Source organism: Mandrillus leucophaeus, unplaced genomic scaffold (genome assembly GCF_000951045.1).
Source record: "Mandrillus leucophaeus isolate KB7577 unplaced genomic scaffold, Mleu.le_1.0 Scaffold51, whole genome shotgun sequence".
Classification (NCBI taxonomy): domain Eukaryota; kingdom Metazoa; phylum Chordata; class Mammalia; order Primates; family Cercopithecidae; genus Mandrillus; species Mandrillus leucophaeus.
In genome coordinates this window covers 2,917,889-2,934,051 of record NW_012105475.1, presented here as the reverse complement: position 1 = coordinate 2,934,051, position 16,163 = coordinate 2,917,889, and the positions used below count along the sequence as shown (strand labels likewise).

General features: G+C 39.7%; 1 protein-coding gene across 2 annotated transcripts in view; it reads right to left on the bottom strand.

The window, feature by feature from the left end:
* Positions 1-16,163, bottom strand: part of LPIN2 (lipin 2) — a 124,247-nt gene that overhangs the window by 21,991 nt on the left and 86,093 nt on the right. For both annotated transcript variants that reach the window (XM_011996332.1, XM_011996331.1), the window contains exons 3-6: positions 12,664-12,759; positions 9,188-9,489; positions 1,838-1,945; positions 708-831 (exon numbers count right to left, since the gene is read on the bottom strand). In XM_011996332.1, coding sequence (XP_011851722.1) covers positions 708-831; positions 1,838-1,945; positions 9,188-9,489; positions 12,664-12,759 — 630 coding nt within the window. The remainder of the gene's footprint in view (positions 1-707; positions 832-1,837; positions 1,946-9,187; positions 9,490-12,663; positions 12,760-16,163) is intronic.

The following is a 16,163-nucleotide window of genomic DNA, read 5'->3' as shown; positions in this document are numbered from 1 at the left end:
AAACATTGTCTCTCTCAAGAAATTTATCTTCCCAGTTCTTTCTTCTTTCATCATGAGCTGGCAAAAAAAGGTTTAACAACTTCTTGTTTAAAATTTCAGTGTTGGCTGGGGATGGTGGCTCACACCTGTAATCCCAGCACTCTAGGGAGGCCAAGGCAGAAGGATCTCTTGAGCCCAGGAGTTTGAGATCGGACCAAGCTGTTATAGTGAGACCTTGTCTCTACAAAAAATAAAAACTAAAAAATTAACTGGGTGTGGGAGCACACATCTGCAGTCTCAACTACTTGAAAGTCTGGTGTGGGAGAATCACCTGAGTCCAGGAGGTTGAGGCTGCAGTGAGCTTTGGCGGCACCCACTGCTCTCCAGCCTGGGTGACAGAGCAAGAACCCTGTCTCCAAAAAAATAAAAAATAAAAATGCAGTGTGAAAATTTTAGTTTAAGGTGTCTTTTAAAATTTCCTTATAATAATTGACGATCATTATTATTCAGTAAATAGAAATATACACAAAATACCGCTGAATTCCTTCGGTTGCAAATATATAGTCCAAACGTTACAAAAAATGTTAACTTTGAATTTACTTTTATGACATGAGAGCACGATCATTTACATTCACGAGGGCTCAGTCAGAAACTGCCTCCTTTACTGGGTGGAGGGAGTCTTCACTTGTTTAATCAGACACTTTCCACAGGCAAGTAAACCCTCGTACCTTGGTGGACTCTGGGAATCCGCCCCACGTCCACTCCATGTGAGATTCTGATCGGAGCAGGCTCTCGGCAGGTTTCACCTCCAGCTCGGAATCACTCTTAGGACACACCGTCTGGGGATAGGTGCTGCAAAGAGAACAAACACACATGATGCCTTGAAAGTCGGGAAACCTTCAGTGTTGCTGAGCCTGACAGATGAAAAGAAACAAATGTGAATATATCGACTTTATCCTGCATATATAAAAACTCCACGGAAGGGAAGATCAAGTATGTCTTCCACTTGAGTTCTTTAATAATACTAAAAATGACATCAACTAGTACTTAAGAGGACTTACCAGGTCCTTTGTAAACACTGCATATTCATAATCTCATTTGCTTTTCACAAGAAGTCAATGAGAAGGAAGATAATTTTGTAGGCTAAGGAAGAGCAGGCAAATTAACATAACACCCGCGGATTTGATTGCAGAATAAACAGTTATGGCTATACTTTTTTTTCCACTATATTATTCAGTTACAGCCAACAGTTGACACTAAAAGATGAGAATTTTTAACAATTGTAGATGAGTGGGCACAATGTCTCATGTCTGTAATCCCAGTGCTTTTGGGAGGCCAAGATGAGAGGATCACCTGAGGCCAGGAGTTCAAGAATAGCCTGGGCAAAATAGCGAGACTCTGTCTCTACAAAAAATTTAAAACTTAGCTGAGCACAGTGGTGCATGCCTGTAGTCCCAGTTACTCAGGAGGCTGAGGCGGGAGGATCACGGGAGCCCAGGGGTTTAAGGCTGCAGTGAACTATGAGTGTGCCACTGCACTCCAGCCTGGGCAACAGAGCGAGACCTTGTCTCTACTAAAGAGAAAAAGAAAAAGAAAAAAAAAAAAAACTGTAGATGGCTAAATTCCATGCTGATTATACAGATCCACAACTGGCCAACACTGTTAGAGTAAGTCAGATCAAATTTAGAAATAAAATAATCATTGAGAGAAAAGATTCATATTTATGTTAAAAGTAAACATTCAGTTCCTCGGCTGTGTGAGAGAAACGGGAAATATCATTACTATAGATTAACAGAAAAGCTAATTAATACATCTTCCTTCCTCTTTCAAGAAACCAAGAAATTTCAAAGATACTTACGTCTCTAAAGGGGACCAATCTCCGTCGGATAAGGGGTAATGATCCCCAGAATGGAAAAGCAAAGGCTCTTTACATTCTTCTTCTTTCAAGGAAGCATTTGAAGATCCTCTATGAAAGGAGAAACCAAAGAAAGGCAGGAACGATGACATTCTTGTCAGCTTTAAAAGATCCCCCAAACCTACTGATACTACAAACAATAAAAATGAAGAGGGGTAAATGATGACTAACTCTCTTTAAAATATATGAAGGAGAAGGGGGGATACACCACTGCCACCCACTATAAAACACCACAATCACTATTCACATGTGGAATGAATAGGGGGAGGACAAAAGAGAAATGTGATTTCTTTTTTCCATCCCTTAAGTGATTCAAAGGCTAAAAGAAAACTAAGGCTTTATGACTATTTCATTCAATCCTTACAAAATGAGGTAATATTTCATTGTAGATACTAAGTAATCAAGGATCCAGAGAAATTTAGTAACTTGCTCAAAGTCAAAAAGCCAGGAAGTAGTTGGATTCAAAACAAGCCCTTATTCTTTCCACTGCTCTCCCCTTTCTACTGAATGCATTTGAAAATGTATGAATATTAGCTAAAGACAAACAAGATCTATGGCTCAAAATTTTAAAAATACCCTTAACTCTTAAAACCTCAGGACTAATTTTCTTCTTTGTTTGGCCCAAGGATTATCTGAGGTTTCCTTTACTTGGAATCTACAAGATGTGAAGATGTGAGGAAGACGATACAAAAATGACAAATGCTTTCAAGATGCATAAAAGGACCTTGGGTAGGGGGTTGCACTAATGCTAATAAGGTTTTAATCAATTTACCTGTTGGTTTCTTAAATTTGCAGAGTTACTATAACTACCTTGCCATATAACCTTGAAAACATCCCTCAGAAGCACTGTGGACCCCCGTTTTCATCTTTAGTTGGAAATTTATCATTTGTCCTGTCTACTTCAGAGTCAATGTGAGAGTTACATGGTGTAGCATGTTGAAATCTCTGAAAAGTAAAAAGAAAGGCACAAAGAATCTGGCTGGGCACAATGGTTCATCCCAGCACTTTGGGAGGCCGAGGCAGGTGGACCACGAGGTCAGGGGTTCAAGACCAGCCTGGCCAAGATGGTGAAACCCTGTCTCTACTAAAAATACAAAAATCACCCAGGTATGGTAGCAGGCACCTGTAATCCCAGCTACTTGGGAGGCTGAGGCAGAGAACTGCTTGAACCCAGGAGGCGGAGGTTGCAGTGAGCAGAGATCACGCCACTGCACTCCAGCCTGGATAACAGAGAGACTCCATCTCAAAAACAAACAAACAAAACTTTGCAAAGCATAAAGTGCCATATTATATGAGTTTAAAGGCTTCTTATAGACAATTCAATGTTCTAATAGGACAGATAATAAATGTAAATGAGAATATCCACACTTAGTTTGCTGGACTAAAAACAGGGATAGAAAACCAGGTTATTTTTTTAACATTACTTTTCTTCCTTTATATCTTTTTTTTTTTTTTTTTTGAGACGGAGTCTCGCTCTGTCGCCCAGGCTGGAGTGCAGTGGCACGATCTTGGCTCACTGCAAGCTCCGCCTCCCGGGTTCATGCCATTCTCCTGCCTCAGCCTCCCCAGTAGCTGGAACTACAGGCACCCGCCACCGCACCCGGCTAATTTTTTCTATGTTTTAGTAGAGACAGGGTTTCACTATGTTAGCCAGGATGGTCTCGATCTCCTGACCTCATGATCCGCCCGTCTCGGCCTCCCAAAGTGCTGGGATTACAAGCTCTTCCTTTATATCTTAATTTAACATACTCTTATTTACCACTAACTGTGACATGTTAATAGTTTTTCCATATAGCTTAATCTTTTAATTTAAGGTTTTCCTAACTCTGATCTTCTCTTCTCTAGGGCCTTACTCCGGCATACCACTCATTCAAGGGGAGAAAACATATGCCTGAGAAAGACATCTAGGAAAAAGTACTCTATTTTTCAATAAAGGAATATCAAAAGGCAAATTTTCCCTTGAGAAAGGGAAAATCAGGTTTGTGAATGGTCCTTATTTGCCCACTCCGAAAGGACACATCAGCTTCAGCCATCACTATCCATATGTGAAAGTGGTCTGAAAAGAACCACGCAAAAGTCACACAAATTTCTAACTGAAATTTTTATATTACAAATATTTTACTTACTGGATCATGTTTCACTGCAGTATAAAAGGTAAGCCAAGAAGAATTCAGCAAAGCAAACAGGATTTAGTAAAATATTGAAACAGCAATCAGGTACCACCTGAATACACAGCCCCAGGAAGACAAGAGATGGCCTTTTTTGGTCATATCCTGACAAAAATACAGCACCATTAGTCTAGGCCCACTACAGTGACAGAAAAGTTTTATGTTTGAGATCCCTTTCAGTCCTAAGATTCTTTTATTAAAATAGGAATTCTAGAAACCTGTTATGAAGTTTCAAAACGGCAGGTATGCCTTAGAACAGGGACCTGCAAAGCAAACCATGACAGAGTAACAACTAAGCATGTAGCATGAGGCTACAGTGGAGCGCACATAGTAGAACGTGAAGACAACAGCACAAGACTGATTCTGTTTGTAAAACACAGGAGTGCTAGTACATCAGAACTGAGCAAAAGAGATAAACGGTGACTTTCCGTCAGGGCTGGGGGCTCGGAGGCTGAGGTTCACAGCCAGTGTGAACGTGGCACTCCAGCCCTCACAGATGTGCTACAACATCACATCTTTCAAATTCCGCATCATTATCTAAGCCTAACATTTTTCCAATTCAAAAGCTAACGGAGATTACATGGATGTATATGACTGCCAAAATGCACTGAACCGCACACTTACAGTCTGTGAATACTGCTGCGTGTAAATTATATCTCAGTTTTTTTTTAAGTGAGAAAAAAAATCAATTGAATGCTAAAATAGCCTGAATTATTTATGTGGGATCAATTTTAGGTGCAACATGAATTTTAAACTATTTCACTGGTAGTACGTAATAGATAAATGGGGTTGCTAACCACCATAACCAAAGATCACTAACTCTGTTAACAACATCTAGCGGCAACCTTAGCACAGTACTACTAGTCAATGAATTTCAGCGTGGCTAATGATCTCAGTTGGCACTTGGATACAGAGCATTTCCCATAAAACAAATGGAGCCCTGCAATACTTCTCTCTGTGTTCTGTGTCAGAAACGAAGGAGAGAAAAAAAGGCAGGGAGCATCTGTAAGATCCATGTCACTCTGAGTATCTACACTCACCCCAGAAGAACATGGAGGGTTCTCTAGAAGCCAGTTATTGGTCGGTAGATGAAGTATGCAGATCATCAGAGCAGTAGGTGCGATCTGTGAAAAGTCTCAGGCTCCCTGGATTTAGCTCCCAGATGCCACCTTTTAGTAGGTCTGCTTTAGTGGATTACAAGTTGAGACTCCTTTCTACTGGTCTGATGTTGAGCCTCCATTTTTGCTATTGCTTGGTATTTGAAATTATTTCCATGAGTGGCATGTTTCATATATTTGCACTCAAGATTATGCTAGAACACCATCCAATATGCAGAGTCTCTTCCCTCCAAAAGGCTACACATGCCTAGGTGCAATGTTTTAAATCTCTCTCACACACACACATCCGTCCATCCTCTAGAAGGACAAACAAGGCTTCTGTTAGATTTAAGCCTAACGCCCATCTTTAGGAGGGGAGGGAGACTCACTAGGTACAGTTTAAACAAAGCCCTGTATAGTTTAAAGCTCTCCAATTTCCAGAAATGAGTTTCTTCCAGCTGTGCTATAGCAATCTGCTTTAAAAATGATTCCCTCTTCCATCTGCCTCCTTCGAGGAGCCTCAATTAACCTTAATTCTACTATCAACAAAATTCTTGAAAACTAAAGAGTTTAAACGAAATGCCATTCTCTTTTGTCAAAACAAAAGAGAAGCCTATTTTGTGCATTTATCTTCTCTGGAAAAATAATTTCTTTTCTAAATGGTAGGGGCTGAGGAGAATATGCTATAGGAAAGCTGCAAATTCCGCAACGCCACAGAATTCCTAGTCTTTACAACTGCAAAAGCAATTGACTTCCTATTCTTTTTCTCTTAGATTCTGAACACGTTGTTTCATATGCTGTTAATGACCATAAATAGCTTCCCTCAAATAATGTTAGAGTGTAGGTGCTGAGCTGACAGGGGCCTTGTGAAGGCCTCTTCGATCCTCTCACTTTATAGATTAAGAAACCAAGGCCCTGAGTGATGAAGAGGCCACTGTTCTACAATCTATAATGGGCCCAGTCTGTCTACCTTTTAGCTCAGTGCTCATTTCAGAATACAACCTGAATTTTCACAGATGTTTACATTTTGTTTTCTTTTTTTAAAGTCCTAATTTCTGTTGGCTGTATTATTTAAGCAGATTCTATTTTAAGGAAATTTCAGGGAAGAGTTTCTCCAGGTGGCAGCATCTACTATTCCATGGTAACCTAAAGAAAAAGCAAACCACCAACCTCCTGAAAATGACTGCAAGCCCCTAGCTTACACGTGTTGTGACATGCCTGCTTACCAAGTCAGCAAGGTGCTGGCTTAGAGATAGGCTGGCAGCCATTCACACCTGTCAACCAAATCAGTACACAGTGGATACAGCCTTCCACACCATCCGGAAAAACAAGGTATGTACTAATATTTCTGCAATGCATTGGCTTACAATATTCATTTACAAATTCCTTTGGAATAATGATTCTTGTACAATTTAGTAGGGAACTTGGCATATGCTTTAGAAATATTTTTTTAATTCCCAAGCTATAGGTTGTTCAGGAATTCTCAACTTTGCTCTATTATGTCTAACAAAGGACACACGTCAACAAAATTTCAAGGCAAAAGCATTACTTCAGTGCTCTTTTTGGTACGTCTTAGAAGAATTTTAGTTGGTAAAAATATTTTCAGGAACGAAGCACTTCTGGGAGCATTACAAGGCTGATCCTAATAAAATTTAAGATGTGTAAGCATTTCAAGTTTTTCTCAAAAGAATACATGTTTCTTGCCCATCTATACATTTTACTATACATAAGACAAAACTTTTAAAGGAATTTTTATACACACACACACACACACACACACACACACACACACACATTATTTTTTTTAAAGATGGAGTCTTCCTCTGTCACCCAGGCTGGAGGGCAGTGGTGTGATCTCGGGTCACTGTAACCTCTGCCTCCCAGGTTCAAGTGATTCTCCTGCCTCAGCCTCCCGAGTAATTAGCCTGCCACCACACCCAGCTAATTTTTGTATTTTTAGTAGAGATGGGGTTTCACCATGTTGGCCAGGCTGGTCTCCAACTCCTGACCTCAGGTGATCCTCCCACCTTGGCCTCCCAAAGTGCTGGGATTACAGGCACGAGACACTGTGCCCGGCCTTTTTATAATGTTTTTAATATTCCTGAAGTCAAACAGTAGAAAAGTAAAAATTCTCATACTTTATTCTCCTACAGAAGAGAAGGACAAATAGCCTTTAAAAGACTGAAAGAAGGAAGGAAAAGGACAGGAAGAGTCTCTTTTTAAGAAATTCTGGTACTTTTTATCAGCTTGAATTTCTTCGGGAATCGATGATATATGAAAGTAGAGTTCAGAACATTTATGAAGAAACTCTTCTCGGCTAGTATTTTGACACTGACAAAAAAATTACCGAAATTTATTGATTCATTCAGGATTTTAAAATTTTGTAAATATAGTGTACTCTGGTTTGTAGAGCTTAACATACTTTTCCACTATTGCTTTCCATCTTTTGTTGTTTAGTTCTATTGGAGGAATTCTGCATTCTATCAGAACTGAAATCAAAGTGTTCTATATATTCAGTGCAGGGGGAGTAAGAGAGAACACCACAGACATGACAGCTAGTGAGCAATAAAACAAGAGGAGTAGAAAACAGTTTCATGTATTAAAAATGGCTGTTACTTATAATATCGAATTGTAAAAAATTACTATCAAATGTAGATGTTTTAAGATTCAAAATCTAGATTTCAAAATTTTAGAAAATGAAGTTTTATAAAAAAGGGATTATACTATGTTATTCATTAATGCAGTATAATTAAAATATACTAATACTATATTAATTAACATTTTTTGCTGGGCTCAGTGGTTCATGCCTGTAATATCAGCACTTTGGGAGGCTGAGCCGAGAGGGTTGCTTGAGGCCAGGAATTTGAGACCAGCCTGGGCAACACAGCAAGACCCCATCTCTACAGAAAATTTTTTAAAACTAGCCCAGTATAGGGGTAAGCACCTACAGTCCTAGCTACTTGGGAGGCTGAAGTGGGAGGACTGCTTGAGTTCGGGAGTTCAAGGTTACAGTGAGCTATGATAGCACCACTGCACTCCAGCCCGGGCAACAGAGGGAGAACCTGTCTCAATTAAAAAAACAAAACAAAACAAAGCATATTTTTTTTTCCTGATTTGACCCATTTAAAACAAAAGACTGGCAAAGAAAACACATACTAGATTGAGGTAGAGTTTACCCTTGATATATATTTGGTTTCCATAACTAGAGAAAGAAATTATTTCCCTCTATTCTAGGATGAAAAACACTTGAACGGCACTGTTTTCCAGGAAGTAGGGTGACCTCTTTTCAGCAGATGGGGTGAAAACACACAACTGGACCAGCAGCTCCCTCCACAAATAAAGAGTCTGGAAATGCAGGGCCACTTGTGGGCAGCAGCTTCTTGTCCAGTAGTCACCAATAAAGAGAATCCCCACCATGGTCCTAGTGCCAAGGTGGCCACTGAGTGGAACAGGTGAAAGAAAATGGAATCTTGAATGAGAAAATGTGTTCTACTCCCAACTGTTACCTTTCAACCCCAAGCAGTGCTGACATGAAAAACGGCATATAATGAGCTCTTCTACAGAGCAGGTAAACAAGCAGCGATCAAGATTGCTCACATAAAAAAAAACAAAACTCCTTCCTTTTCAATTCCAATAAAACAAAACTCAACTCCTCAGGAAAAAGATACCAAGCCTAAGGCCACTGGGTAGGGAAATTCCAGAGATGACATTATGTCCAACTGTATCTGCTCACCCAGGGGCAAATCACTAATTCAGATCTTTTGACTTAGAACTTATTTGGCTCCTGGAAACTTTTTTATTGAAAGAAACACACAACTAGTCTGCTACAAATGACATTTCAGTAGCGTATCTGTAGAATAGTGGAAAGGAACAAAGAAACTGCCTTTGCTGCTGGATTCCACAATAAACTGTAAAGGGGGAAAACAAGCCCAAACCTCACACTGTATATCCATAAAAAACTGGCAGCTTCTGGCTTTGCATGAACTCTAGGTACCAGCATAAGACCCTTCCCAGGCTGAGAGCCCTACCGTGCTGCCTGGGCCCCCTTGTCATCATCGGAGCTCACGCCTACATCACATGTGTCTTCTGCGGCAGGAGAGGTGGCCTGCTCTTCCTTCTTACTGTCCTGTTTGTATTTCTTTCTCCTTCGTTTTTTCTTTTTCACAGAACTTGGAGTAAAAACTGTCTCTGTTTCCAAGACGTGTGAGATGTCTGAACTCTGAGACGGTGTTTCATCTCCACCTGATTTCACCAAAGGGGTGTCAATATCTTTAAAGAACTGATCTTCAGTAGGAATTGGTGAGGTGGCAAGGTAAGCAGGAAGCTTTTCCTTAAGGAGAATGGAGAAAGAAAAGTTATCCATGACAAACTCGACAGTGAATTAAAGCAGTAATATATTGAATACATAAATTTTCACGGAGGTAAAAAAGAAAATACATATTCCCTAAAGGCAAGAAAGTCCCACTGAACTAAGGAATTGCCTACTGTACTCTGAGGAGGTCTTTCCCTTGTGAGGCGCTAAGTGCTAGCCCACCTGGGAACAGGTAACCGAGTCTGTCTGAAGGAACTGACACGCCAAGTCAGCATGGAACACCCAAAGCCATGATGAAAGCTAAGCCCATTAAATTATTCACAAAGCAAAGATCAAAGCAGCAACAACAATCTCAGGAGGTGTTACAAAGGACTCTCTCAAGAACTCACACAGAACATTCAGAACAGGACAAGTAGAAGGCAGAGATTAAGGACACTGCATCAGACAAAGGGCAGCAGGACAGGTAAGCGACACGAGGATGCAGTGATACACAGTGGCCAATGCTTACGTTTTGCCAAATTAAGTGGAGAAAGGCAATTAGAGACAATATCCTATAACAAATGACGTTAGTAAATTTTTAAACCATAAAGCATTTATGTTTTAAAAAACAGAAATATTCCTTCCTGTAAGAATTCAAAAGAAGAAAATAACGCCCAATATTTAGAAGCAGTCAAACTCCTAATACTAAATAAATCATCAAGTCTGGTGTTCAGTAAATTTATGTCTTAGCCATTTGTTTCATTCCTTTGTATCATCAGAGAAAATGGAAGGCACATAATAGAGATAAAAATTAACCTCAGGTCGGGCATGGTGGCTCACGCCTGCAATCCCAGCACTTTGGGAGGCCAAGGCGGGCAGATTACCTGAGGTCAGGAGTTTTTGAGACCAACCTGGCCAACATGGTGAAACCCTGTCTCTACTGAAAATACAAAATTAGCTAGGCATGGTGACGCATGCCTGTAATCCCAGCTCCTCAGGAGGCTGAGGCAGAAGAATTGCTTAGACCTGGGAGGGGGAGGTTGCAGTGAGCAGAGATCATGCCACTGTACTCCAGCCTGGGCAACAGAGCAAGACTCCATCTCAAAAACAAACAGCAAAAAATTAACCTCATATAATTTAAAATACTCAAGCTTTTAAACAATAGCTCTGAAAATGTATGGGTTTCTGTAATTGCTTTTTATTAAGCTTTTGAACTCAGCTTTGATAAACATATTACCCTGAAGCTAAAGTTTGATTTACCTAGGAAAAATGTGTGTTCACCAGCAACACACACTTATAGAGAAACTGTAATAACATATTCTGAATGCCCAAAAGAAACCCAGATGAGAGGTTGTGGTCTCTGACTTTGAGGATTTTTTAATTCAATGATCTTTATTTTACTTACTGAAAGCTGTTTTGGTTTCTGGTGGTATTTCTTAGTTCTATTATAGCAATGTTTGTGGGATGAAGGTAACCTGAACGCCTACCAGTAAGAAAACAGTTAAACAAACTGTGGTATGTCCATACTATGGAATACTGTGCAGTTATTAAAAGCACAGTTAGGTTTAGAACTAGACTTGAAAGGAATGTTGATGACATATAATTAAATGAGAAAAATTTTGAGAGAAAAAAAAGAAAATAAATGGCAACTGGGTTTTTGGTCATTTTCCTACTCTAAATGACAAACCCCTAGAGGAACAACAGCGTGTTGTATTCATAGCATGTGGCATAGCTTAGTAATTCCAACATTTGTTGGATAAATTAACAATTTTTTGTTTTAAAGAGAAGCATACAACACAAGAGAAACTCTGGTCAATGTAGTCACACGTGGAATAGGGAGAAAAAGGCTGAAAAGTTGACATTCTCCAAGTTGTCCTTGCTAAGCATAGTTTTTAGTGGAACTGTCAGAATAAGCCATGAAAACGAGGTAACTATCAATAACCCAGTCCTCTCGCTTACTGTGCCTGCTGATCTAGAAGTTCAGTGCTATGAATTATCCATAATTTTAAGAAACATACAAAAAGTGTTTTATTTTTGTGACAGATATCTTTCATTATGTTTCATTCTGCTCTTTGCCTCTGGTCTCTGATAAGGAAAAATGTTGCTTAGGCCAAGTAAATGCGAACAAGGTGTTATAAAGACAAGTAGTTAAGAAACTAGAAAAAGCACCAGTCTGATCAAGCTTCCCCTTCATAAATCATAGTGTTTCAACGCTGCTTTACACACTGGTAACTAAGTAGTTGGTTTCTCAATCAAAAAATGATAATCTCATTTGACTATTGTATTTTTTGGTAATAATTTTCTTTGTAAATTTATTATATCAAACTGTAAGTTCATCTTCAAAGCCAAAAAAGTAGTCGTGTATCCTTAATAAGTTGATGCTCATCTGTTTTGCTATTTGAGATTTTATTCTTTACGAAGAATGATGTACTGATGCCTTTGAAAGAATTTTTAAGAAGATTCACATTATGTGATCCGAGTTTTTAGTGAGAATGTAAAATCTACAAATAAATAAATAGATCCACACTGAATCCATCAAGAACAGTTAACCAGCGTTCAAATCAGTAGATACAGAATGTGTGTGCTGGGGAGGGGGGATCATAACAAATCATGCTCATTTGCTAGAAGTCAAACATGTAATCACTTACAAAAGGATATAGGCCAATTAATTTAACTCTCTTGAGATCATAATAAATGAATTCACCTGACTACTAAAGGTGAGGGATGTAATATCCCAACTAAAATGATAAACATGATTCCCAGTGGAAAGGACACGTGTGGATAAACATATAGCCAGAAGAGAAATGCCTTACTCAGGCAGAAATGAATGTATTCAAGTAAGATGCAAACCAGAAGCAACACGAAGTAAGAAAGCTCACTCAAGTTAGAAAGTGATGTGCCTTCCCTTACAAAAAGTGCAAGTGATGTGCCTTCCCTTACAAAAAGTGCAAGTGATGTGCCTTCCCTTACAAAAAGTGCAAGTACATGCATTCAGCATGCTCCCTGCACCCTGAAACTTTGTATGGAGAAAAATTCCTCATCCCTTCAGCTCGTTTTTGACAGCTTAGTTCTTCAACATGAAACTAAAGCTTGTCTAGCCAACAACAGTCCTGTGTACAACCAACCATAAAAAACTGCTGAGCAGTCAGTTTGGGCCACGTGCCAGAGGCCTGAGCACACTGTGTAAGGAGGGTGTGACCCACGCGAACTCACATATTCTTCTTCAGTCTCCTCAACAAAGAAAGCTTCTCCATTGTCACCCAACTTCATGTGAAGATCCACTGCATTGCCATTGATTTCTATATCAATCTATGGGAGAAACAAAATAGGACTTAATGTTCAAGGAGTCTTTCCTTCAAGTTAAACTAAACCGGAACTCTGAGTTCTCAAGCCAAACTTAGTGTAGTTTTGAGGTTCCTAGAACTACAGCCTCTGAGAAACACTGCTACTTGCCCCTACCCAACCCCTAAGAAGCCAAATGGAGCTGGTAGAGGGAGAGATGGATAACTAGGGATTGAAAGAAAATGTTTCACCATCTTATTTTTACAACATATAAAAAATTTTTAAATTATTTTTCAAATTTAAAATGGAAATATTATTGTCAAACATTTGCACACTTTCCAAATTATGGCACAGGCAGGCCTCACCTCACACGGTTCAGATACACGTAAGTTTCAGGAACCTCAGTATGTGAGCTATGAGCAACTGCATCAAGTACAACCTCACTGACAGCTCTTCAGCCCACAGCTTACTACGTAAGTAACAGGTGACAATCGGTGCTGTGACTGGTCACTGATGATGGTGGTTCCATTTTCTCAGGAACCAGGTGAAATGATGGGATAAGTAATACCATGTTTAAAAAAAAATTCAGGTAGACATATGCGTTAGGCCATTTTTGTGTTGCTATAAAGAAAATACCCAAGGCTGGGCAATTTATAAAGAAAAGAGGTTTAACTGGCTCATGGTTCTGCAGGCTGTACAAGCATGGCGTTGGCATCTGCTTCGTTTCTGGGGAGGACTCAGAAAACTTTTACTCATGGTGAAAGGCGAAGTGGGCGCAGACACAGTCACATAGTGAGAGCAGGTGCAAGAGACTGGGGGTGCCACACACTTTTAAACAATTGGATCTTGTCAACTCAGCAAAAACTCATCCATCCCCAAGAGGATGGTGCTAAGTCATCCATGAGGGATCTGCCCCCACGATCCAAACACCTCCCACCAGGCTCATCTCCAACACTGGAGTTCACATTCCAACATGAGATTTGGAGGGGACATCCAAATCTTATCAACATATTTTATCAAATTGCTTGTTATAAAACTCCTATGTACGGGCCGGGCGCAGTGGCTCATGCTTGTAATCCCACTACTTTGGGAGGCCGAGATGGGCAGGTCACCTGAGGTCAAGAGTTCGAGACCAACCTGACCAACACGGTGAAACCCTGTCGCTACTAAAAATACAAAATCAGCCGGGCGTGATGGGAGCCTGTAATCCCAGCTACTCGGGAGGCTGAGGCAGGAGAATCACTTGAACCCAGGAGGTGGAGGTTGCAGTGAGCCGACATCACACCATTGCACTCCAGCCTGGGCAACAAGAGTGAAACTCTGTCTCAAAAAGAAAAACAAAACAAAACAAATAAACAAAAAATCTCCTATGAATGAATAACATAACCACACTGAAGCAGGTGAGGAAGAATGGGACTAAGACCTAAGTCACCTTGGAAACAGCATTTTGACTTGTATTGTAAGTCTAAAGACATATTTTATATAAGTTACCCCAAACAAATATTGTGCAGTAGTTAGTACATTCACAGAGATTTGAGTTAGCAATTCTGAAACTCTTTTGTGTTAGGATTAACTAAGCAGATATACTGATGATAATCAGAGCCATGTTTCCCATTGAAAGAGAAAAGTTATAAATAAGGAGGGGGAAGAAGCCTGTGATGGTGGGTGGGAATTCGAGGAACCCGTGTGCACTCATGATTTTTATATACAGATGCAGGGGTGTATATGTGTGTGTGTGTGTGTGTGTGTGTGTGTGTCTGCACACACATCCATCCATTTCCTAGCTCTGCCAGCTCGGGCTGCCTAGAAGCAATGATACCTCAGGAGTAATCAGCACACCTAATAACCAGATCTTTGTTTGTAAATACTATTCTTCAATGAAAGGAACTGAGGTAAAATAACTAATGCCAGAGCTGAGGCAGGGAAAGTAGCTTCTTCTGGAACATCTTCGGGTACCGGGAAGTAAGGGTTCAAAAACTGATGGGAGCATTTCAAAGGCACTCAACTTGAAGGACCTATACTAACAGTCAAATTGGGACAATTTGAGCAACTAATTTCATTTTTGGAGGCTATCCATTTATCCAGGGTAGCCGGGAAAATAGAAGAATGCTTCTGTAACATGCAAATTCAGACTCTATTCATACAATATCTCAGAAAAATTAACACTTCACAGCCCTTACTTTTAGAAATCAAGTATGACATTCCTCAATATGACTACTTACTTTATTATCTTTGTCTGACTTTAAATGGAGTTTAGTCTTTCCAAAAATTAAACCTAACATCAAATTATGCCAATATTGGCAATACTTAAAAGAATATGCTGTGAACTCTTTAGGCAACAACAACACAAAAATTTTAAAAATATTTTGAGAGAGCACCAAGTTGGAACAAATTCTTCCCACCAAGGTGATTATTTTAAAAAGGATACTAATTTGATATATTAAATGCTAGTAAAACGGTTTTTTAAAAACCCCTCATTTCCATATAGTCTTACTTCTTACACTGTGGCTTAATTGTGCTGAACATAATATAGGACTAAGATGCTGAAATGAAACTGGTATCTCTGAGAAACAGTCAATGTAGCAGACTTTCGAACTGGCTTACCACTCTTTGGGTAAGAATATCTCAAATGTCTTTTGGGAGTCTATTCATCCTGTTTCAAATCATATACAAGTTGGGTCTCAAATCCAAAAATCTGAAATCCAAAAATGCTCAAAAATCTGAAACTTTTTGAGCACTAGCATGACACTCAAAGGTAATGCTCAGTGGAGCACTTCAGATGTCAGATGTCGGATTTTCAGATTTGGGATGCTCAACCAGTAAGTATGATGTAGATATTCCAAAAAATGAAAAAAACTGAAATCCAAAATGCTCTGGTCCCAAGCATTTCAGATAAGGGATATTCAACCTGTATTTCTGGTGTGGCTTTAGCGAGTAGAGGTGGACTGTTGTCCAAGCCAATAAATATACCCCTTTTCCAGCTACAGAAACTGGTCCCAGAGATACGTCTGTTCTTTTGACAGGGAGGCTAAATACTGATACTTCTGTAGGAAGCTCTCTCTCCACTGGGGTTGATGAGTGAACAGATTGTGAGCCTGAGGTATTGGTGGCCATCTTACATTAGAGAGAAAACACAAGTGGAAGCAGAGCTGAGAGGTGGGGGAAGAAAAAGGGAATTCTGACAGCAAGTTTTTTTGCCTAAGCTAGTAGAGGATAAATTTCTGTCATTAGCAATGAAAATAGTTTTAATACACTGGGTTATTTAACTTTGATAAATAATCTGGCCAGATATGGTGGCTCACATCTATAATCCCAGCACTTTGGGAGGCCAAGGCGGGTGGATTACCTGAGATCAGGAGTTCAAGACCATCCTAGCCAACATGGTGAAACCCCATCTCTACTAAAAATACAAAAATCAGCCAGGTGTGGTA